This window comes from Dermacentor variabilis, chromosome 3 (assembly GCF_050947875.1).
Source record: "Dermacentor variabilis isolate Ectoservices chromosome 3, ASM5094787v1, whole genome shotgun sequence".
Taxonomy (NCBI): Eukaryota; Metazoa; Arthropoda; class Arachnida; order Ixodida; family Ixodidae; genus Dermacentor; species Dermacentor variabilis.
The window spans coordinates 131,603,056-131,627,858 of record NC_134570.1 but is presented as its reverse complement, the minus strand read 5'-3'; the positions used below and the strand labels follow the sequence as shown (position 1 = coordinate 131,627,858).

General features: G+C 47.1%; 1 protein-coding gene across 1 annotated transcript; it reads right to left on the bottom strand.

The window, feature by feature from the left end:
* Nucleotides 1-669: 669 nt before the first annotated feature.
* On the bottom strand, nt 670-24,471 carry LOC142574187 (monocarboxylate transporter 9-like). Its single transcript, XM_075683336.1, has 4 exons — nt 23,800-24,471; nt 11,635-11,778; nt 5,141-6,280; nt 670-2,174 (listed from the first exon to the last, which is right to left on the bottom strand). The coding sequence occupies exons 1-4, from the start codon at nt 24,023-24,025 to the stop codon at nt 1,993-1,995; spliced, it is 1,692 nt and encodes a 563-aa protein (XP_075539451.1). The 5' UTR covers nt 24,026-24,471; the 3' UTR covers nt 670-1,992.
* Nucleotides 24,472-24,803: the final 332 nt, after the last annotated feature.

The window sequence follows — 24,803 nt, the reverse complement described above, 5'->3', positions numbered from 1 at the left end:
CGGCATGGCTGGCTGTTGTGGGGATTGGGTCACTACGGGGGCGTTGATGTGCGTGATTCTTGCCATTCCTTTCCCATGTCAGCCATTGGCCGCTGAGGTCTGTAGTTCTGCCGCTGTTTTTATCGTAGGTCCAAGATTGTGCGACGTCGGCTTGTTCCGCTGAGTCTGCATGCATTGCGCTTGTTTCTTCTAGTCGATCGCTTGACGTCCCGTCCGTCGCGGGTGTTTCTTGGCTCATCTCAAAGTCTGCCTGTCAGCCGCAGCACCAACGAGCGCCGAGCTTCCTCTTCGGCTCACATTGCACGTGCAACGCCTGTTGCACGTGCGACGGCGGTTCTCCCCGGCGGGCCGGTGTAGTCTCGCGCGGCGTTAGGCTTAGCAAGGTGCGGGGTGGTCGGTAAAGATGAAGCTTGAAATCGTGAGCAAAACGACTCACTTTTCAAGTAGGCGGCATCCGCTGGTTCCTTGTAGCTTACCGATTCGGTCGGTGCGAAATAAAAGGGGTGAGTGGCCTTTCTGTAGAAGTGAGCGCAAGACGCAGGAGCCCATGTGAGGGACGTCGGTACTCCACGGCCCCCTAGCGGAAAGTCCTCGCAATGTAAAGAAATAAACAATTATTTTGTTAATATTTGCGCTACCTTTATTGTGACCCGTTAAAAGGATCTTTAGAATGCAGTAACCTTCTAAAGCGTTTTTTTTTCAGATGAGAGAAGATGACGAGGACGAGCTTGCTTGCTCAGGTGGATTGTGAACAATCTTTTAGGCTCCTTCACAATGATTGGGAACAAGGCTCCTGGGAACAAGAGCCGAAACGTCGTTTGTGTACTTTTAAAGTTTGAATGACGCGGTCGGCGTCAGTTATCACGTGATGCGTTGGGACATTAGACTTCATTTCGTGCACTGATAAAGGGATATTTTACTTGTAGATGACATCCTTTGTTTTTTGAACTTGTAGAGCAAGCCAATAACGCGTCTTTTTTTTTCTTTTCCCAAAGAGGTAATAGACGTAAATCGTAAATTTAGACACTTTTTTTTCCTTTTATGTTCGTTCACGATGCCTTGAGCCTGGTATTACAGGGATATCGCAATACTTAACTCAGAACTGCTTATAGCACCGCAATGGTGCCTACATTTAGAGTATAAGCTGTGCCGCACGTACGTTCTCCCTGTGTTTTGGATGACAATATAATCGATCATTATATCACAGCCCCTTCCATACTTCTTTACTAGTCAAAAATTTCTGGCCCAAGTGTAGCTTCGGTATGCAAGCTGCCGCTACTTGTGCGAGCGCTGATCGAAGGGTGACGGCTGTGAAATCAGTGTACATGGGCTGCACACGGATTGAACGGTGCGTGCGCCCCCGACGGGATAGTGGATAGCGATAGTGCCGGTATATACAAGCCACCGTAGTTATGTGGCAATATAACATGGCGCTGCTGATCGAGAGGTCGGCGATGCAGCGGCTGCTGCAGGGGCTGATGTACCGCGCTTTGCTTTTTGATGGTGAGCGAGATGAGAAAAACATAACCACTCGTGTACGTAAGTTAAGGTACACTTTAAAAACCCCTGCTGGCACATGCCTACTGGCATACTAATGGCATGCTGCTGACCTTCATACTGGCAAAAGCGCCTACTGGCACATACCGGCTGACCCAAGTTGGCATCGAAGAGGAGTTTCATCGAACAGCGGGACATACCCTGTCCAGCATCTACAGTGACTTATGTCGGCAGCAAAGTGGTTCATTGAAGAGCGGCACATTTGCACACACTGCCACCTACTCAGTGACCCAAGTTAGTCCCATGGTTGGTTTCAAACCTTGTTCCCGTAGCACAGTCGTTCGATGCGCTACCCATTTGTTCGTGGACCACCCAGTGGCTGAGGTAGGCGGGCAAATGGTTAGAGACATACATACATAGACAGTTAGGTAGTCAGGAACAGGAAAGTGCGTGATCGAAGTGTCTTATGAGTGCTAAAGCCTTGAAAACGTTTTGTCAGGGATCTGCACCAGCGAGTTCAGTTAAGCATCCCATTGCTGCCCCGGGCAAGTCGCAAGATTTTCTTCGCATCTTGTCGCGCCACACGAGAACGAACAGCAAAGCCGCGATGCAAATATTCACTCCTCCCAGCATCCGGTAGAAGTTGTCGTACGAGCCGAGGGTGTCGCGGAAGAAACCTGCGCCAGAAAGAGAAAGGCCATATCATTTACTTAAATGATCACTCTATGCGTACTTGAATAAGTTGTTAAACGGGATGGGAGCTAATTGTGGCTGACTATAGAAGCGTTACACGCGAATGACCATAGTGAGTTAAGGATCTCCTTGAAGTTAGCCCGTGATCTGACTCTGTCCTCAAGCGATGTCACCTCCTTAGGCAGGCACACATCCCTTCACTTTCACCTTCTCACGCGAGTTGATGGGCATTTGCAGTTACCTCCCTTGCGCATGCCTGCTATTTCACTTGCGGACGTGCGTAAGAAACACGTTGGTGGCAGTAAACGACCAAACAAAAAGCAAACTTAGTACAAATCTTTAAAAGAACTTGCTTGTTTTCCCCACCACCGACATATTTTGAAAGGCTAGATAAAGCTTCATTGTTCACAGGTCATTGTTAAAAATATTCAACAGCAAGCCTATTTTTAAACACGAATTCTATATGACGCAAGCTTTGTCAGCCTGCTATCGTGTGATCCGATGTGGCTCAATTGCGAGTTTCAAAATTTCAGTTAATGCCATAAACCGCTGGAGTCATTTAAAGTTCGCTTCATCAAAAGAAACTCTCGGCGAAGCACCAAAAAAAAAAAAAGGTGCCGAGCCTTCTTGTTGGGCGTATCCTGCGGTTTACAGGCTTTCGATTTCTACAAAGAAGCGGGGTGTTTGAACTTACGTTGAAGCTTTAGCTCGGGGCCAACCCCAATGCTGCCTAGCTATATACATGTAAAACACGGAGACGCTTTTATAAATCAACCCCTCAACCAATTTCAATAACATTCGTTGGATTCAAGCAGAAAGTTCAATTTCAGTCTGCTTTAGTGAGCGGAGTCTTTACATAGGACCCGGATTTTTTGCGAAAATTTCCGAGAATGGTTAACTTTCAAGGAAAATAGAAGCGCGAAGTTTGCAAGTGTATAATTGTGCACCAAGAAAGATGTCGCAGTTAAGTTTACTACAGCTTTTAAAACATCTAAAGCATGCAAAATTGATGTATTACACATTGCTCTAAAATGCACCACTAAATTCTGAATACTCTTGAAAAATCTTTGCAAAAAATGTAACAGATCCACCTAAGTTATAACCTAGATACTAACTTTGTAACCTTTGAATATGTTATTAGGTGCTGTCTACACTATAGGGATATATTTCTACATAACTGGGTTAGTGTTGTGAACTTCATAATATCGTTTTCTGAACTTTTGCGATCTTAAACAACTTTGATCCAAAAATCCACTGCCTAAATAAAGAATCTGTTTCAGACAGTCACTAGATTCTAACTTTTTTTTTAAATTCAACAAGCTTCATGAAATTTCGTGTCATTGTTGCCTAGAAAAGCGATTTTTTTTATTACCCTGTATCTATATAGGAGCGTCCGAGCTAAAGCCTCCTCTTCAAAGTGGAGTTTGGGTCGGTGCACAGGATGCTCGCGGCGGGCACAAAGCGTGGGGCAACGTTGCGGTGCCTGCGCAACTCGACATGTGACTTGCGCCTGTACGGCGGCACTTATCCTTCCTTACAGGAGCGTTGATGTCTCGTTATCTGTGCAGTCGTCTCTGTGGATGACGGGGACGAATGTTTCTATTACAGCGGCAGTGCCATAGCGTTAGACGTTTTCGAGAAGTCTGAAAGCACGCTGCCGAAATGCGGTAGCCGTATAATATTATACTACGCAGAAATATGTTACATAGATCAAATAATATTCATTTTAATGTCCCTTTGAGCCACTGACGTAGTAAAGGTGTGGCTCACCGAGAACACCCTCTCCCCCCCCCCCCCCCAGAAAAAAAAAATTTCTGGCTACGCCCCTGCTTGGAGCTACCAGCTGGTAGTGAATCTGCTTTGGAATATGGTGCGCTATAACGTAAAACTATTCCAAATTTTTTTATTCCATTTCTGCAGTCAGCCTTCCGCAATTGGTCAAAAACTTTTTTGGACCACCCCCACTTCACCTGTCTTTCACGCGACGTCAAGAAAGCCGCGATACCTCCCCATCTGATATGACGTGTAGGCACTGATTATGCATGATTTGACTGAAGAAAGAAAAACTGCTATTTCTGATTTGACGCCTTTTCAAAATTAGCCCCCGGCTATTGGTCAAAAGCTTTCGGGCTGCACCCACTTCACCTGCCTGTCATGCGACGTCACAAAACCGCGAAAACTCACCGCGTCAAAATGACGTGTACGTATAAAAGATGCATTAATATGGCGAATAAAACTGAATTTTCTTCTGAATAGCCGCAGGCTGCCCCGTTCTGAAAGGAATAAAAGATGGCTGCACCTGCCGGAGAACATGGGTTTATTTGCGTATAATAAAACTTCTTGCGTGGCCGTGTAACGTTTTGGAGTACTTTTGGCACGTTTACGACCTCATTCGGCCAACTATTCTTTGCTAAGGTTCCGTTTTAGCCTCATTCTTAAGCTTCCGTTGCATGCCGCCGCGATTTTCGACCAGCCACCGCAAGCTAAGTAAGGGAAAGCGGACCAGTCGCAGACGCCGGCACCACCCTCTTCATTCGGTTATCGATTTTCAGTGCACTGGCTCTGCCCCATCGAATCCCTCTCCACTTGAGGGTTCTCCTCGCCTCTTGTCAGCCAATTAGATACGACAAGCAGCTCAGTGGGGGCAATGTTATTGGTTTTTCAAGCAAACAAAAGTGACCTCCTATGAACGAAGAGGGCAGGGTGGTCTGTTCAGACAACCCTGCGGGTGACCGCCCGGTGCTTGCGTCGGTGGTTACGCAAATTTCACGTCAGGAGATTGGAATAAAAACATATTGGAATAGTTTTACGTTATAGGGCCCGTGGTTAGAATGGCCTTACTTAGCCAAATAGTCGGTATGTTTACTGCGAATTTGAAGCTGCTGGTTCCAATTAATCGGAGAAGGACAATCAAAAGCCCAGCAGGTTTGCATCGTGCTTTGCTACTCACCTATGACTGTTGGCCCACTGAACGACAGCGGCACCAGCGCAAGTCCGAGAATACCGAAGAACGTAGGCAGCCGCTCGACTCCACAGAAGTCGTTGACCAGGACGCTGCGGATGCACGTAACGAAACCCTGACACACTCCCAGCACCGCGTTTAGCACCATGAAGGCAGGCAAGGACTGCACCACCGGCATAAGCACCAACCAGGCGCCGGCTCCGACGAAGCACAAGACAGCCAGCGGGCACCGGCTGTTTGTCACGTTGTCCGAGGCGAACGGCAAAATAGTCCTTCCGGCAAACTGGCCTACTGCATTGTACGTGAGCACTAACTTTGCCTCCTCAAGCGGAGATCCCTTGTCCCGGCCATAGTCCACAACCGTGGTTGTGTGCATCGATATGGAACAATCGCAGAGGGCGTACGCGACGAGCAGTACATAGAAGGCAAGCTGACGGAACAGAGCCAATTGTTCCAGGATGATTGTACTTGAATCCGAAGGCACCGATGTCGAGATTGTAGTTGTCTGCGTTCCGTAAGAAACGCGCGTGTCGCCGGAATGACATTTTGATTCGCGCCGGCTGTTCACTTTCTGAGATTGGCTACTGCTGGCCGGCATTCGCCGGCGGCTGGGTGTGGCGCACAGCTGGCATGGCGATTGGGATGTCTCTGTTTCGTGCTTCGCGTCACTGCAATTTTTTTCGTCGCACCACGTCTCACTAAAAACTTCATGTCGTGTCTGAAAATTTAAGTTTACTTCATGCTTCGGCACAGCGCAAACTGACCGTGAGGTCTTCAAATCATTCTGAGCTTGCCGGGCATCTTTGCTGTTTCCTGTCATAACATTTGTGGTTGCATCGTCTTTGACCGGTTGGTTGCGCACAGTGCCCCGCAAAAACCTCAATACGACGGGACGTGGATAGCGGAGGAACATCTCCAGTGGCAGGGCATTCAGCGAGATTGCAGCACCGATAAGCAGACTTCCTCCCAAGCCGTAATTTGAGGCGGTGGCCGAAAAAACTAGGGGCCCAGCTAGGCCCGATGCGGCCCACCCGATGTACTTGCAGGCCGTAGCTGTAGCTCTGTACTTTTCAAAGAACAACATTGTCATCACGGTGAACGAGATGATCGATGCTCCGCAGCCTGTGCCTGCAAAGAATATTCATCAGAGAATCGGAGAATATTCAAAGCTTATGCAGTGTTGGCATTATTTACTTCATTGAAAATAGGAAAAGTGGCGTATCCAAACCACATTTTTAATCAATTTTTTTTACACGATAGTAACTGTCTTTTCGGAAGACTCTCCTCCAGGCTTGCCATAGTACTGATGAAGTTATCTACTTGCCGTCTTTGGCAGTCATAAACAATACATTTATTGATGGATGCTTGCGACAGTCAAATACGTAAACATTACCAAAAATCGTTTTTTCCCGCATACGATGGTTAGTATAGTACTAAAAAGTCCCAAAAACACAGTTTGTCAATGACTCTAGCAGTTATTGGTTGTTGTGATATCATGCTCGATTGCTGTGCAAGAGATGTACTCTCGCTAATGAACGCATGCCTTGGTGGTTTAGAACCTACCCATGATCTCTCTGCTTAACCATATATTATGTTTCTAGGCCTCGAGTTGAATTTCTCCTCAAGCAAGGTTTGCTTGGTATTTGAAGCGAGATGCAATAAGATCATTTTACTGTTCCGTTCTGTCACTCGAACTCTGAAAGAGGTGTATTGCTCCTGGCTCACGTCAGCCCTTTTAAATCTTGCTAACACAGGTCGGCTCGCCTCGTACAGCAAGTAACAGGACTTGGCAACGTTGTTTACCTCTCTAAACCTTGACGTCTCTCGCTGAAGTTCGTAGTAAGGTCTAGAAAACCCACAGGGAAGGATAAGCAGCAGGTACAGCAAAAAAAGAAAAAAAAACTGGCTTGTATTCGGTATATCCACAGAATATCGCCCCTATTACATAAAGAGATTATGGAAGTCCGAAATCGGCAACCAAACGTCTTTCGTGAATTTGTAGCACTTTCGAAGCTAGTCTGAAGCATGCCTACCCAAACACCATGGTCGTTATCTTCAATGGAATGTTAGTCTTCTCTGTGCAATTCAGTTTCCAGATATAGACCTTGTCTCAATGAAAGCTTTGTTGCTTTCATTGAGGCAAGGTCTATATAGCTCTATCTTTAAAAAAATATGACATTTCGATATATGGCCTTTCATTGCATATAATGCGAACCGCTTTCTAAATGATTAAATATTATTGTTCTATGGAAGCAGTACAAATAAAGAAGACAGCCAGCGAAGTAACAGAGGCCTACGACAATCTGAAACGCCTATTAGTAATTCTTCCGTTTACCTCACAGATAAATAACCCCCCTTTGATTCATTTCGCTGCAGTGTTAACCTGTAGAGGAGAAAAAAGTACTAAAAGGTACTAAAAGTATTAAACGACCACTCCTAATCACGCGTGCGCTCTTTTTGAGCGAAAGCTCTACTCCTCGAGGTGCAGCTCTCAAGGTCAATATCGGCACGCGTTTGACCTTTAGTGCCGGCGCGAAAATGTGAAGGCGTGACATCACGTCACGTGATCCGCTGCGGAGAGGCATCACAGCTGCACTCGCTCGAGCCTCGCCGCTGTGTACCACGTGACTAGCCCAGGGTTTAGCTGCTTCGGCGGCGCTTGGTCGCTCAGTCTCGCCATAGAAGCATGCGCGCTGCGAGCGCGTCATCTCTTCGCTGCAAGCGCTAGGCTGAGTCCGAGCACCCTGCCGATATAGCTCGCTGGGAAGAAGCAGTAAAGCATCCTGTCTAACCATGCGTCCCAGAGCTTTCGCTCGTATAACTAGGTTCAAGCCACGTTGAACCGCAGCCACTTTTTTCTACAACGTCCGTTATTCGGTTCTGCTCATTTCGACTTGCAGTTGTTGGGGCTGCGTTCCATCTATTCGCACGACTACCCTTGTCAGTTTATGCTATATGAACTTGCACGTGATCGTCAACACATTGTTGTGCCAAAAAAAAAAAAAAAAGAAAGCCAGGCTAGAGAAAAAGAAAGCTCCTAGGCCACCATTCAACCCGGTTGATTTACATCCTACTTGGGACCATCTCGGCGTGATGAACCCAACTGTGCCATCAGGACTCCTAAGAAGTGCGAGTGCCAAGAGCACTGTTGGCTCGCGAAACAGCGGGTGCGGGGTTGTTGCCGTGCGTGTTGCTCTCCCACAGGAAGGTGGTGGTAACAACTTTATTGAGACTCTGCTCAGTTATGATCTGGCAGGCCCGAGTCCTAGAATGGCCCTCACGAGGAGCGACCCTTTCGGCCCAGGCAACGAGGGCTTTTTGTACTTTTTCATCCGGCGTTCTGAGCAGCTCTTCCCACGTCTGTTGTGAGGGAGCTGGCAGGAGCGACCTGGGGGGTGCGAGGGGGTAAGCCCTTGCACCCCCAAAGAATGTGATTTTGGGTAGCCAATGTTTGATTTGTGCAATTTTGACATATTGGGTTCCGTTGCCCGTTGGTAATTATGGCTAGCCAATGTGGGCTGGGGAACGATTTAGTTTGGATTCGACGCAGGATCGAGGCTTGCGCTCGCGTGAGGCTTGCGTTTGGAGGCGGGTAGATTCGCCTTTTTTGCTTGTAATAGTTTGTTATTTCGTGGTATGTCGTCGGTGCCTCATCCATGGGATCCGAGTCTGAGGGGCACATCTCCCGGTTGATTAGACCTCGGGCTACCCAGTGCGCCTCCTCATTCCCTTGATTCCCCGAATGGGCAGGGACCCATACGAGTTCAACAGTGTTTTCATTATTAAAGTCCCGTAGGACTCGCGCTGCACAGACGCCTATGCTGCCTCTCGAAAAGTTGACTATTGCCCTTTTGGAGTCGCTTATGATAGTTTGCACGGAGGGATTAATGATGGCCAAAGCAATGGCAGTCTCTTCCGCTTCCACGGTGGACGCTGTTTTTATGGTCGTGGCGTTGAGGATACTTCCCTCTCCGGTCACGACGCTCACTACGTAAGTTTGGTGATTTTGCTTTGCTGCATCGACATAAGCGGTGTGCTGGTTGCTTTGGTACCTTTCTTGAAGAACCTTGGCTCTGGCAGACCGCCTCCTGTCGTGTCTCCCAGAGAGCATGTTTTTGGGTAACGGTTTTATAACCAAACGGCTTTTGACCGCACCGAGTAATGTTGTTCTTCCTGCTGAATTCATAACGGGATTCAGCCCGAGTTTACTTAGAATAACCCTGCCAGTTGCGGTGCCGGAGAGTCGTTCACGTTGGGCTGTTTTATGGGCCTCCACGAGTTCGTCTAGGGTATTGTATATACCTGTGGGATGGAAACTTGAAGGATAACAAAGAAGCTTAAGTTAGATACTGCGCTAAGATCGATTCGATGGGCGTAGCGGTAACAGACCGGAGAGCGATGTGGATTACGGAACATATGGACGTAGCGGGCATTAAATTGAGATTAAGAGGAAGCTTTAGCTCGGGCGCAAATCCGTTGTCGCCAAGTTTTGTAAAACGCAGAATTTTTTTAGATAACCGTTGACCAATTTCAATATTTATTGCATTTGAGAGAAAAAGTTATGTGTTAGTGCTTGCAGATGCAGAATTTTGATTTAGAACTTTAATGTTTTGAGAATGATTTATGTAAATTGGTAAGAGTGGGAAAAAAAGTATAGAACTACGAAGTTTACAAATCCAAAACACTGCATCAAAGCAGATGTCGCAGTTGTGTAAGCTGCATCCGTCAGAGCACCTAAAGTGGAGAAGTGTAATATATTATTTACACAAGGGTAGAAAGTTGGGCGAGTTGGTACGGTAACATATTATTGGATTGTAGCGCGAAGTGACACACACACACAGACTAGGAAAAGGCAGGACGATCGCTCGTCCCGTGTTCTTCTAGTCTGTGCGTGTGTCACTTCGCGCTGCCATCCAAGAATATTATTTACAGCTTACGTGAATTTGTTTCAACGTTTACAAGAGGTTTGCAGAAGTTCTATTCGTACAGCACTAATGTATTTAACGGGGATATGAACTGCACGCATTTCGTCAGCTTTAGGTGTAGTATTCAGGAAAATACTTCACTAAATAAATGCAGTTTTCAGAAGGGCCATATCGTTTTTCATCACTGAACTACAATGTTGTCCGTTGAAATACTCCTTTTCAGTAGTAGAAATATTCATTCCGCACATGATAAAGTGCGGCTGGCGTCGGCATTAACTCGTTGGACAGCTTGTTGTCGCTGCACAGTAACAGTACAAATTCCAACGTTGCTCGCGTTCGTGTGTGTATCTGTATCGGCATCCGCGTGAAAGTGGCCCAGAATTGGAGGAAACTGGAGGTGGGTCTGGAGCTCGCGAAAAGCGTCTTGTTGTTCTTTCGCTCAAATAAAAGGACTATCGTCTTTCGTAGATAGTGGTTCAGCGAGGCGCAAAAAATTCTCGACGAAGCGAACGTAGTATGCGCAAAGCCCAAGAAAGCATTGTACTTCCCACTTGTTTGTAGGTGTCGTGAACTTGGCAAAAGTCGTAGTTTTTTCTGGGTCGGTTCGAATTCCAGCGTTATTGACTACGTGGTTAAGGAATTTGAGTTCGTCGTGGGCGAATTGGCATTTCTTCAGGTATAAGGGAGAGATCAGTGGTATGGATGGCCTGAAGGACGGTTTTAAGTCGCTCCACGTTTTGTTAAAACGTCGCAGAGAAGGCTACAACGTCATCTAAATATTCGAGACAAGATTACCACTTTAGGCGAGCTAAGTTAGTGTCCATCATTTGTTAAAAAGTTTCGGGCGCAGAACACAAGCCGAATGCTAGGACCTTAAACTCATACAGGCCGTCCGGTGTAGTAAAGGCAGTCTTTTCACGGTCGCGCACATCCACTTCACTCTGCCAATAACCACTGTGCAAAAGCATCCGCGAAAAATAGCAGGCATGCCGGAGGCAATCTAAGGAGGCATCGGTGCGGGGCAACGGATAAACGACTTTTTTGGGACGTGGTTGAGTTTGCGGTCAGATTTCGACGATCACCACCTGAGCTAGCCGCTGTCATTGTGCTTGAGCGTTAGTTGTTTTGTGAGCAACGAGGTCGCGGGATCAAATTCCAGCCACGGCGGCCGAATTTCGATGGGAGAGAATAGTAAAAACACCCATGTACTTAGATTTAGGTGCAGGCTAAAGAACCTCAGGTGGTGCCAAAAATAATCACGAATCCCCCACCACGGCATGCCTCCTAATCAGATCGTGCTTTTGAGCAGTAAAATCTCTCAATCTATTTTTACTTGCCGGCCAAATTTCGCCCGATGAACAGTTAAGTTTGCGACTCACAATTGTGCCACCGTCTTATTCTTCACTATCCTATAAAGTGACGATACCAATTTTTACTTCACTGGAAAAAATGTCAGACGGGAAAACGCTAAGTACAGCACAGATAGAGTCATTTCTCTGTATTTCCGGTACACTAATAGGAGAGGAAATCGATAAACGAATTTTAGACCTCCCGTACCATATATTCCTCCGAGCATGACGCTCATCCATTTCATGTCTGGTGCGAATGCGGCGCCGACGAGCCCAGCGCTGCATAGAGAAGCCGACAGTAGAGTCACGTAGAAGATGGGGAGTCTACTGTAGAGCACCGTGACCATGAATCCTGAGTAAAAATAGAGAAGAATGGTTTGCAAAAGGAAAAACGGAAAATAAAAATAGTACTGCTGAGCTCTGATCGCTTCTTTTCACTCCTCCAGATGACAACATGAAGACGTGCGTTACTGCGCCACCCGAGCCACACACACACACACACAGACACACGCACACACACGTTAAATTTTATTCAATACTACCAAAAGCAGCGGCAGGTTCAGAATCCCTATGTGCGCCATTTGCGTCGCTTTTCACTAAATTATTTTGTGAGTGCAAGCTCAGCATCTCATGCTCCTTTTTTATAGCTGCATAGGAACACTTGATGTGTTGTGTTGGAAGTGACATTGGCCTGGATGCTACACATGATGGAACAGACTAGTGCCCTTCAGCGAGCGCGGAACGAGGTGCTTGTCAGAGCGAACATGTGGCGGCGAAACGCTTACCCTTGATAGGCACAGCGTCCGTGCCACCTGTTGTTTTATTTTCTTGTAGGCTCTAGGCCTTATGGCATTGCGATTGATTCCCACGTTGAGCACCCAAGGTCGATGTTGGTTGGGAGGCAGAGTTGGGCGATTCTTTTTGTTTTCTTTTAATCAGTAATTTATTCTCGTTGGGGCATATATCTACGCACTCCATGAAGCGAGGGAATAGCCAAAACTGCTATGAAAACCGGGCGAGTTTTCACTGAAACTGCCAAAGCGTACCACGTCCACTCAAAAAGCTTACGGAAGGCAGTAGCAACTTAACGCTGAATATTTCCGCTGTCTGGAATTTGAGCTTGCAACATACAATTTTATAGCTGCCCAACTCTCTCTTCTAGAATTCGTAGGAATAAGCCGCGTGCTAACAGAGCTGCTTCATGCTACCCGAGTTCCGTAGTGTTGCGTGTCAGGTTATGCTGATTGCCCCTTCGCGGCACTGTCGTCTTCACTTTCGCACAAAACACGTCGTGATCGCAACGCCTTCTTCGCTTGTTCCACACGTCCAGAGCAAGTCATGATGGTCGATTTTCTTCTGCACTTTAAGAAGGAATGCCTACAATTGCAGACGTCGCGGGCGATAACATGCACTGCGCTATGGCATTGTCGCTGAATAAGTGCGAGTGCGAACCAATCAACGACGTCACTGAACGTTTCTTTTGTCTACATTCCAGCCGCCCGCGCCTGAAGCTCAGTCCACAAAACTAGTTCACATGCTCGTTCGTGGTCCGGTTAGAAACGGGGCTTGACTTCAACACCCGAGGTGTTTAGCGCTAGCCCAAGACGCAATTGTGAGGATGCGAACATCATGAAAGCCGCACGAAGCATTTTTCTCACCGTGCGAGCGGAAACTTTACTCCTATCTATTGCTCCACAGACGTTCACGCTACAGTGCCTCGACTGAGGACGCGGCGGCTGCTCAATATGGTTTCCTTTTCTTCCTTAAAAGAAGAGGCACTACGAATAAACTCGCAGAATGTAGCGCCTGATTATTAGGGGCCAAATATGCATAATTTTGTATTTTTACTTGTGCCATATCACCAAAATATTTATGCCTGATCATGAGGCACCGTGAAAATTGTTGATGTATATATTTTCGTTTCAACTCTATATCTCCATGGTGCTCGTTAATTGTTTGACATTGTTTCTTTTTCTTACCGATACAGATGTAGCCAAATGGTGTCTTCATAGCGCGTGGATTTTTGTAGAAGGATTGAAATATGCCTGAGATTTACCGTAGCACTTCATCGCTGAGCAACCTGTAAAGCAAAAGCTTGAATAAGCAAGCACGATGGCCTTCCTCGCAGCCAGGAGATTTTAAAAGCTGTCCGTAACGCGCTGACTTTCTGCCGATTTCTGCTGATCAGAACAACTAGCATCTTGCACCACTGCCGTTTTGTAGACCAGCAAATGTCGTGACACGACTTTGAGCTTTTTACCAGAGTGAGCATCCGGAATACATCTTTGCAAGAGCGCTGCTATCAACTATATGTTATCACAACTAAAGCACTGGCTTTGGCTTGATGGCAATAGCTCGTCCCATTAAACTACTTTCCTCAGCCGTGTTACGTTTCGCCTACGACGCGCGGTAAAGCCGGCGCGGATGCAACGGACGCCGGGGCTTCGTTCAAAGCGGCAGACATTTTGGCCCGTTCGGCGCCGCCGCTACGCCTCCCTGCCAAGCGCGTCCAGGCATGTTCCAATGCCACGTGTCTTCATGTGCGTGAGTGTGTGTATGTGCATATTGGTGCCCACGCTTGTCGAAGCGCGGCAGCCGGGGAGAGGAGCTCCCCCCCACCTGTGCAGCGAGGGGGTCCGAGCGGCGCCGACACGACGGCTGCTCCACCTTCTCTTCCCATTGTGCCCGAGTGGCGCCGACACGACGCTGCGCCACCTTATCCCTTTGTTCCCGAGCGGCACAGTCACGTGCTCGTCTATAGAGGGGTTCCTTCTTGCCCTCAACTGCGAGAGTATTAAAGCAGCTGCCCCCGGACGCCAAGAGAGGCTCCGATTTTTTCTGTTGAGTAACGTGCACTCCCGTCTCTCTACTTCGGTCAACCTGACCGCCAACTCTTTGCGATGTTAGAATAAACAAGTTGTTTTGTTGTTACCAGTCGACTCATGCTTTGCCGGGACCTTCGGATGCTTCCAGTTGTACCCCAGGCCGCCAGGCCAACGCTACCCTTGGGGCTTGCGACCCAGGTGCAACAACGGGCGTCAGCGCCGAGTTCCCAACAACTCGTGCCAGCGGTGCGATTACAACAGCCGGCACTGGCGCGGGCCAACTATGACGCCTGACGGTCGGTTCAATACTCGACCGACTGTGCATTCACAGTTCAGTTTTATCCGTGCCTCCAAAAGTGCTTTATGCGAGAACGAGCCACTTTCCTTCTTTTGGCAAGTCGTTTATTTATGATGCTGACTCGCTATACTGTGGCGCTGAGCTGTAGGGAGAAAACCGTGAGCCGTGGGGCATCGGAGCAACTCAAACCTGAATCTTAACGCTTACTCCCTTGGGAAGCAAATTCATGGACCTAGTGCCGCTTCCTTTCTTTTGTACCATTGTTTCATGCCATAGCACAACTATTCCCTTGCAACCGAGAGCAACGAAGTCGCGCTGCTTGAATTCTTGCATAGTGCTCGTAACGATGACGAGGAGACACCTGTAACGTTTTGTTTTATGTCCACCGGATACGTTCGGATTACGACGTTGATGGACACTTCATTTCACTCCCATCACAATTTTTGGGAGAGCGCCGAGCAATCAACCCTCCTTGACGACAATGAGTGTTTATTCAGGACTCCGTGCTATGTCGCTTTCGATTTTAGAGTGGTGCATGATAATCTTGTTTTAATTCGTGGGTTCGCTAGAATACATGCGCTTTATATCTGACCTTATACCGTGCAGTCCTCTATGGCACTGCCGTCTACTCTCACTAAGTGCTCCGCAACTAGTCATCAGTAATTTTGAAGGCAATATCTTATTAGCTGACTTCAGACGGGGTTGGCGTATGTCTAATATTGTTATCTTGTTACAAAATGCTTTGTTATCGGCGACTTGTAGATGCCTTAGGTACATGAAAATAGTACCAAAAGATACTTCTCCATGCCGCGAGAACGTATCAGTTGTCAACTAAAATTATTATATGAAAAAACAGTATAATAAGTCGTAGACACGTTATAAATGGTGTGATGCGAGTGCTTTTGTCACTGTCGCCTTCTAGCATGCCACGGCCATGCCCCATAAAACTTAACTACCGCGCACTCGTCAAGATGGCGCGAACTGCCCGAGTTTGGGACGGAGGACAGCTGGGTCTGAAAAGCAGGGATAGCGGAGAATTGCTGGAGGCGCGAATCACATAGCACACGTTAAAAAGCAGACTGATAAAGCATTCATGTGTACGAATATAATATGTGCATTAATGGTATAACATTAGGCGCACAATAAAAGAGTCACCCAAGAGTCGACACCAAACAAGGTACGGTCGACGTAATTGCGCGTCAAATACGATATGAATAAGTTGCAAAATAAGTGAGTCAAAAACATTAAAAAGAAACAAAATACGGAGATATCAGAAGTATTTTAATCATAGAATTATTTGAACGAACACGTACGTCGACACTGTCTTCTTTAGCGTCGATATTTGGTTGAACCTGTCCGTTTTTTTTATTGCGGACACCTGCTGCACCAAATGCTTGTTTACGCGCCTGCCCGTCTTAGCTATATATGGCTTCTCAGGTGGCAAAGGTATGGAACGTATCAGGCCTGTTGCACACCCGACTAAGGATTTTAGGTGTTTCACTCCGCAATCTCTCCATGAATTAGCCGCGTGTTTCTTCCGCTTTTTGCTGTACCGCAGAGAACAATAATCCAAACGCACAGTGTCGCTACGGAGTGAACGCCGTGTTTTCAGCCCTGGTGCGCTTGTCTAGTTTCTGTTCTCCAGTACAGCAAAACCAGGAAAGTATGCGACCTTTGGTCGGAGCAGTTGTGGAGGGAAGCAAGTGAGAGTCGTTGTCTAGACATATATAAGTCAGACTGGCAGGTGCCTCAACAAGCCCTTCGTTGTGCTGTCGTCTGCACTCAAAAAGCCTTATTTAGCACATCTTTCCACGCACTGCCGCTTGTGCCAGTTATATCAATAGCTACAGAAAAAAACACGGAGCTGGTCTAAATTAACGTCCGCTCCTAAATTTCTAACACCCGGTATACATTAACGTTTGACATCCGTTCTCTAGCCTGATGGTGGAGGCTCATAATATTACCAACACTGGTGATGAGTGCGTAAGCCAGGCTTCTATCTCGCTGCCGCCTAAGGAAGTGACTTTGCTCAATACGACATTTCCTACATGAGCTTAGTGTTTCACCTGCCTCACTTGAAAGACACAGCCTTATGTTGCATAAAATGGCGACTGTTTTGCTTCGTTCTTGCATTTGCTTACAACAAAAGAAATATTTGTTCCGTTGACAAGGTGTCTCGCGTCTAACTTATCGATCTGCACGTCCGGCAGGGAACAGTTTTTATGATGCGTTGTAAACAGCAGTCGCAAGCGTCCATATTTTCGCATTTTGCAAAACGAAAAAAGAGCAACTTTCCGCACCTCAACGGCACGCGGTTAAACAGCATGAGTCAATGCAGTAAAAACAACAAAACTTACAGGACACCTGAGCATTTCTTATGAGTTCTTAATGCGACAGCAATAATGTCCAACTCAACGCCGCTGAGCAGGCCTTCGAGTTTTTTGAGCTGCTTGGCCGCTGAGAGTTCAAGTAGCATTGACAACGCAAACGTCTATACCCGATGGTCAAGTTCTAAGATGTGTTCCGTTTTGCCAGCGCTGCGAGGTCTCATAGAAAGGAGTTAACTGAATGTGTTGTAGAAACAAAATAGGCGCCGCAAGAAAGCAATTTCAGTTGCTGAAAGCAAAAATATGGACATATAGGTCAAACGCAAATACAGTGAACATGGGTAAGACACTCGGTTTCGGAGTGTGGGGTCCTAGGATCGAGACTGACTGCCACCAACATGTTTTCCTTCGAACTTATTTTGTTCTTTTTATACAATTATTTCTATATAACGATTACCAAGGCGCAGTTAGAACGCAGGCTATAGTTTGGGCGGACAAGGTATGCGCGGAAAGCACTGGCTTCCGAGAGCGAGGACGACGTGACGTAGAGGCGATGTCCTCACGCACAGCAGCAGCAACACAGCAGCAGGTGTCCCTTTTCACCCGCTGTGCTCCGTCGAGGCACGCTTATGACGTCGTGTCACTGGCAATGGGAACTGAGGCGCAGTTTTTCCGTTTCCCAGACGAGAGACGCTGGTTTTTCTCGCTCAATTGGATATTCGATGCCTTCGCATCAAGAATACTGTACCATATGAGTGCCACGTACTAGCGCTCAAATTTGGCCCACCTAAAGCCGAAACCGAAAGGTGGGTCCAATTGCTCCTTCCACTCAGTTGGTGCGCTATAGTCAATTGGGCCACTGGGCTCTACGGTGTATTCTCTCCAAAACTTTTACTTCTTGGTGGCTTGAGTGCGCAGTTACGATGACGTCAGGGATACTCCCTGCTGGGACGGATCTGGGCAGGCGTCATCACATATGCCCAGATTGGCGTTTGTATGTTTGTTTGCTTCTCGTGAGCCCAAAGAGAAGTTATCCCCAACGTATATTGGGCTTGCGCCACTGTTGATTGACTATAAAAGTCGATTACCAATTTTTCGCTGCGCCCAACCCGAGGAGCAGCCACTGAGCATTCTTTCGGTCAAGCATTTACCTGTGGACATTTGCAACGTGAATTCCTGGTGCAGATGTCCTTCGCTCACACATAGAGGTTAACTTCCTGCGGAGAAGCTTGGAGGAATGCCGATAATAGCAAGGTTTAATAGAATATGGCATTAAACTCCAGCTGCGAGACACGATGGCAAGTGTTGTGGTCGACATTTTGATCATTTCTTCACCATGCACCTGCTCAGAAGGCAGACACGCGCTATGCACAACCCCATATATATTCGTTATTTCGTTCTCAGTACACAACCACTTAAAGAGTCGCTTCCTTAATGCAGTTTTTGTCTCACATACGCTTCAAAAAATTGACGCCCCTATTAACGAAAACGTGCTTGCACCCGCCGTGGTTGCTTAGTGGCAATGGTAACTATGGTGTTGAGTTGCTAAGCATAAGGCTGCGGAATCGAATCCCGGCCACGGAGGCCACATTTCGATGGGGGCGAAATGTCAGTTCACCCGTGTACTTAGATTTAGGTGCAATTTAAAGAACCCCAGGCGGTCCAAATTTCCAGAGTCCTTCACTACGGCGTGCCTCATAATCAGGTCGTGATTTTGGCACGTAAAACATTAAAATTTATTTTTTTATTGAGTCTGCTTACGCTAGAACTGTTCGTAAGAATGAATTCCAGATAATCGTGATGTTTTAAATGCCTTTATTAGCAAAGATGGTTGGTCAATGGTTAACTGCACCTAAGAAAAAGGAACGACGAGAATTACTGCTCTGGAAATTATACGCTTACATTTTCGGTCTTTTTTATTGCGATAACAATTACACAGACGTTTAAGGCATGTTTTCGTCGTTGCCATCACCGTGACCTTACCGTCACGGTATGGCTGGCGCATGCGCAGTGCGCGCGCCTGCAAAAGGAACAAAACCAAGTAGACGCACGCCATGCTGTGTTTAATCGACCCTGCATCGAAGCCAGTGCCGCAATCCACTCCGATGTTGGAATGGGCGTTGTGGGCACAACTATTAGTAAAGCTTCAGCTGTGTAGCTAACTTCCAGCTACAAATGGTCACAATTTGCGTTCTGTCTCATCTCATGCACCATATCGGTTCGACACTTCCAACGTCGCTGTCGGCACTCCTAGTAATGCAGCGTTGCGAAAGGCCTGGTAGCCGTCAAGGTGCTGTTTCTGCTGCAAAGCCGCAGCGGCTGCCTCACGTGCTGCAACGCGCCAAGATGTGGTACCTGCGTATAATTAAAACATCGTCCGAAGAGCTTCAGCGCAATGCTACTCCCCGGTATCGCTCCTGAGGTATATCAAGCTTCCTCGTAGAAGTTTGATGACCAAAAAACCGTTCAAGAAAGTTATATTATTGGGTTTTATGTGCCAAAGCCACTTTCTGATTATGAGTTATGAGGCACGCCGTATTGAAGGACTTCTGAAATTTCGACCGCCTGGGGTTATTTAACGTGCACCTAAATCTAAGTGCACGGGTGTTCTAGCATTTAGCCCCCGTCGAAATGCGGCCGCCGTGGCCGGGATTCCATCCCGCGACCTCGTGCTCAGCAGCCCATCACCATAGCCACTCCACAGTCGGTCCAGAAAAAATTACTAGTGACTCTAGTAATACTGTTCACACCAATTATAAAGTGTATTATCCTTCAGCAGGCAGCGCGAAAAATGGAATACAGAAAAGGGGCACATCTGTGTCGGGCGCCACTTTTCTGTGCCCCCTTTTTGTGCTACTTGCTGAAGTTTGCTTTCGTACAAACGAGCCCAGCTAGCAACTATTCTGATGTGTTTATCCGACATCCCATTTCGTTTTACTCGTGAACTTTCTTTTATTGCGTTTAGCACTGTTTGGGAACAAGTCGCGATCGCTTGTTACTTTTAAGCATTCTTGTGGCACGGTGGTACGGTACCACAAGGCGTTGGTATCACCTGATGGCATGGTTGTAAGGTGAGTGCTTTCGCATTCTTTTCTTGTGGCAGCTATCGTTTTGAGACACTGTCGTTTGACGCTTCATCACTTGTCGAAGATGCAGACGTCATTTGCCACGCTGCGCCTGTGGTCGTAGCTAAAGTCCCTAGATCCTTTGCTAAAATATGTCTGTGGACTTTAGCCATAGCGTCTACTAGCAGAGGCTGTCGCAGACGCTGCACGGAGTTCCGAATGCTTGAGCAAGTCGCGCTCGAAGTATCGGCTCACTTCCGCTGGTGGGTAAGTCAAAGAGGTAAGAGGAGCACCACCTTCAACTCAGAGTACAACAAAGGGTCGCAAATAACCACCTCCCAAAGCATACTAAACGCAGTCTTAGATAGCAACCGTAGTTCTTTCTTCATAATTTTCTTTATATTAAGTGCCACTCAAAGTTTACGTGATCTTAAAGAAATTATAAACCTTGTTACCGACCAAGCAATGACGAATTTCACATTCCAGTGGCCCTGGGGGAACATTATTCACAAAACCACAAATAAGCATTTTCTCTTTTCTAAAGGCGGTACCCATGCAGGCAACAAACGTAACTTTCCTGTTTGTTCGTTATTGGCAAGATCTGTAGTCACTGCACAGCGATTCTACCTGGCGAGACGGTTGTCGGTCAAATCCTTGTGGACATTAGCTTACGTGATTGTTCTTTAGAAAGTTCCTGTAATGACAAGGCTGTTGTCAGCGTGAGCTCTGTTAAAGAGAAGGAAGACTGCTGTTACATGGCAATTTAGAAGGCCCTTGAGCTAGTAGCCTCCCAACTCAGTGGCCAAGTGTTCGATGCTACACGGGCAGCTTCAACGGTCGTCGAGTACAGTAGTCGATCGAGTCAAAGGAGTTGCGCGGAACTCTATCAAAATTTCGAAGGCGTTCCAGCTTCTGTGACACAAATAGCGGTCACAGATGGCTTACATGACGAAAGATAGACGTATTTCCAAGTGCCTCAATTATACACAAAAAGAAATTTTTTTTCCTAGACTTATATGGAGCCTGACCAGCGTGCTTCATTTATTTGTTGAGGTACTTGTGCCCGACGCCTGCAATCAGGACAGCATACAGTGCTTTCTTACTTAGCAGCGCCATGTTCAAAGGTCTAAAGTGACATGAATTTCGGCAATTTGGGCACAGCAATGTCAGTCGAGATTTACAGAGTCCGTTAACGCGCTTCCTCTGCCGGAAGCAGAATTATCAAACTGCTAGCTCCGCTCGCGTTAGAACTGCGTCCAAACGGCATAAGATGGAACTTGTATATATATTGACGATTGGCAGTCGTCGTGCCATCGTTCGCGACTACCAAACATTGAGTGAAGCGCCTCTACCAATGTTGGCACAAGAAAGCACGACGTGCGAAATACAATTCAGAAGGGCTTCGTTTCCAGCGTGATTTACGGGATTTTCATTGCACAAATATGATAAGGAATTCTTGAAATGATCGGGATTATTATGATATGTAGCGTTCAACTGCGCAAGGACCGGTCAATGAGCGCCAAGGCAGTGTATGATCGGGAACAAGGAAATCGCATTGATAATTCTAAGCCAAAACAAACCAACTGTGAGCATTATGTGCTCTGATAGCGAAGAAAGAATAATAAACACGCGACTAGAACGACTTTGCAGAATTATATCCCACAGACAGCCCCTTTCTCGAAATTATTCCGAAATGTTTTCTTAATGTGTCGCAGAGTGGTTGGGTAGCTGCTAATCTCCAGCCACAGTGCTGGAGAATTCTGCAGTCAGCCATTGACCGGCGCGAAATGTCGCTTTGAAAGAAGAGCCACTCTCTACGGCTGTCGCTTTCCGACTCAAACATTCACTAACTCGGTCACTCGTAAGTGAGAGTGCGCCTTCATGACTAAAGCCAGGTGGTTGGTTCTTGAGGAAAAGTGTCTTCATTTGAATCTAGACTAGTGGTGCTTACTGCTTGAACCCTGCGTCATTAGTGATTGTGTGAACGATAAGTAGGTACAGCACGCTATTTTAAGGGACTCGTGTGCATTTATTAAAGAATTGTCCAAACTCTCAGATGCGTCCACACAGTCACCTTCAAAATACCCCCATTAGACACAATATACTGGTTCCATTTCATCTTCCATTACTGGAACCATCCTTGGAAGGGCTTTTCTGTTAAGCGCTTCAGCAGCGATGTCGTTTCCTTTCGAATTGTCATATCACAGAGGGTTGCATGAGCAAGAGTCTGTCTTTGGCGGCTGCTGTGAAGTAATTGCGCCCACGCATCACCCGCGCGCTGCCCCTCGTGATCTCCCGATTAACGAGGCAGCCGCGTCACACATTGCTTCGTTCGCAGCGTGCCGCACGCGACAGAATATGCGCGTCAGTTAATGTACCGCGATATGAAAATACTTGTAGAGCTGCGCTCAAAATTCGCACTAGGGAGTATCGTAAACGTCGGTGAAGTTTTTTGGCATGGACTAATCTTTTATTTGCACTCCTTGATGTGCGACTTCAGCTCTTCGTCTATTCAGTAAATACAGGTTTTCCAGTCTATTCAACGTACATTCTTTTCGTCGCAACTTTTGCTAAGAAGTGACCAGTTTCAGCACTATCGTGACATAAATCTTTATCACTTCTATTTCTGTTTGTGATAATCCTGTAACCTGACGACCACCCCAAACGAAGTGCTCGTGTTACGACTCTGTAAAAGCCATAGCAATCATTCGGCGGTCGCAGAGCGCAGGAGAACGCGCCCGATCGATGTTTTCATCTTCACACGAGGTGGAGGCGCGCCATAATCTTGCGTCGTCCTTGGGTCACGGCCTTCCCGAAAGCATTGAACCTACTTGAAACATGTCCTTTAGGGCATCCTTCTGTGGATATTTTGCAACATTCGATTCATCCTTTGGCGCATCTGCCGTCGATCGCCATTTCGACAAAGATTAAAAATCAATTGCAGCGAATCTACAAGCATAAAATACGGCCTTGCGTTACAGCAGCCCACCTCGTGAAGAGGTCAACATGGTCCTTTCGAGTGGGGTTAGCGAGACAGTGGTGCCGCTACGCCCCCTCTGACTTTTCTTGCTGTCTCACTGCATAAACTTTCGGAATTGACCTCGTAAGCTTTACGAATGTCTCACCAAGGAATACATTCATTCTTTATTTTTTGCTTATTTTTTTACCAAATTGCCCAAGCCGCATCTTTCATGAAAAAAGTATATTTCGCGTCGGAATTATTTTTAATAAATGTATTATTTGCAGTCTCGCATAGAACACTTTTGTCTCCTACGTTACTCCAGGAGGTTTTGCTAGGCCGGGGCAGATCGTTCTTATTGGTGTGCAGGGATCATCAATGAAGTGTACAATGCAGTTATTCCAGCAGTTAATCATCGACATAAAGACACAAGTAAACGGTGCAGATATCAGCAAACAAGGCATTTGTAGATCGAGCGTACGCATTGCTTAAAATGAGGATAAATGTGGGGATCTGACGTTCCAGGACTGCACTTTAGCCCTTGAAACCGCCGAAAGTTAAGGGCTGCGAAGAAAATACGTCACAATGAAGGTATTTGCATTTCGCGGAGCGATTTTAATTCCCACCAGATTCAGAATGCAGTTGTGGTAACCCCGATTCAGATGACATCCTGTGACACGACACTGAGCAACTTATATTTGATCCAGATGCTTTAACGTACCCTTGTTCACCAGACAAGTTCTCGTTAACTCGCGCACGTTTACACTACAACTGTAACTAACATTTTTCCAGCGCGCGTTCATTCGAGCGAACGCATGACTCGGGTCTTTCAGCAACTCTTTCAGGTACTAAGCGGCGAAAAGGTGAGCAAAAATAAAACATAGTCTGTCTTGCCTTACCGCCCAGGTTCTGCGTGAGCATCATGATGCTCTCTGGCCAGGAAGCCACCTCTCGATTGACGTGAAACTTCTCCATGAATAGCACGTACAAATAGCCCGTGCTGGTCTGCGTCATGCAGAGGAAGAACGATGCGCACATAGCCACCGCCGGTATGCTCCAGCAGCTGTCCTGGGGAGGACGCGCCGTCGCCCCGGGACCTTCGGAACGTCCAGAAACAGGAGACATGGCGTACCACGTACTTCGACAAGCAAAAGCGAAGGAGAACGGATGTGGCACTGCAGTGAGGTGCAGGAACGGCCTTTCTTCAGCATGTATGCAGAACTGCTCTTCTTATCTTCCTTCCACGATACCGGCTCTGTGGAAGACCCAGGGAAAGCTCACATGTGGCCCACTTTCCAGTTAATAATCGAGATCCGAGCTCTCAGGCTGCCATAAACGTTCTCGCTGCAAGGTATCAGCAGACTTCCATGTGACATGCAAAATTTCCAATAATGCCACCTCTCAAGCCATCACCTCAGTTGTACGGACGCTGGTGCCCCCCCTCTTGACTCGGAACTCCGAACGTTTGGCCTCACTGAGTAGTCAAAAATATTTAGTAATCTCAGAGTGGCTCCGTCGGTAAGGCGCACCAATATAGCGTGATGCGTACGGCGAACCTTCATAGAACACAATGAGAGACTTGAGCGAGCGCCTCCGCTGGGTCGCGCGCAGCACAGACTGATGTCGCATATGACGGGACGACGAACCTTGCGGAAAATTTTATGATCCCCCTCCACGTAGTCGTGCTGTTATCGTCACCACCTGCAGGCATACACGGCGCAGTGCCGGTGCATGCGATAATAGGACGAGCGCGGTACGGCGCAAAAGGGAAAAGCGGCACACGCGAAGGAAAAATAAATAGGCACCAGCTATTTCCGAATAAATCTGAACCTGGCAACGTTTAACGCTAGAACGTTGTCTAGTGAGGCGAGTCTAGCAGTGCTATTGCAGGAATTAGCGGGCA

Bases quoted from the DNA above. Each gene is read 5' to 3' on its own strand.
- LOC142574187 (XM_075683336.1), bottom strand. From the start codon at position 24,025: ATGTCTCCTGTTTCTGGACGTTCCGAAGGTCCCGGGGCGACGGCGCGT. The intron at 11,779-23,799 runs GTAAGGCAAGAC...ATTTTTACTCAG, and splicing joins GCTCACGCAGAACCTGGGCG to GATTCATGGTCACGGTGCTC. The intron at 6,281-11,634 runs GTACGGGAGGTC...TATTCTTTGCAG, and splicing joins CATGCTCGGAGGAATATATG to GCACAGGCTGCGGAGCATCG.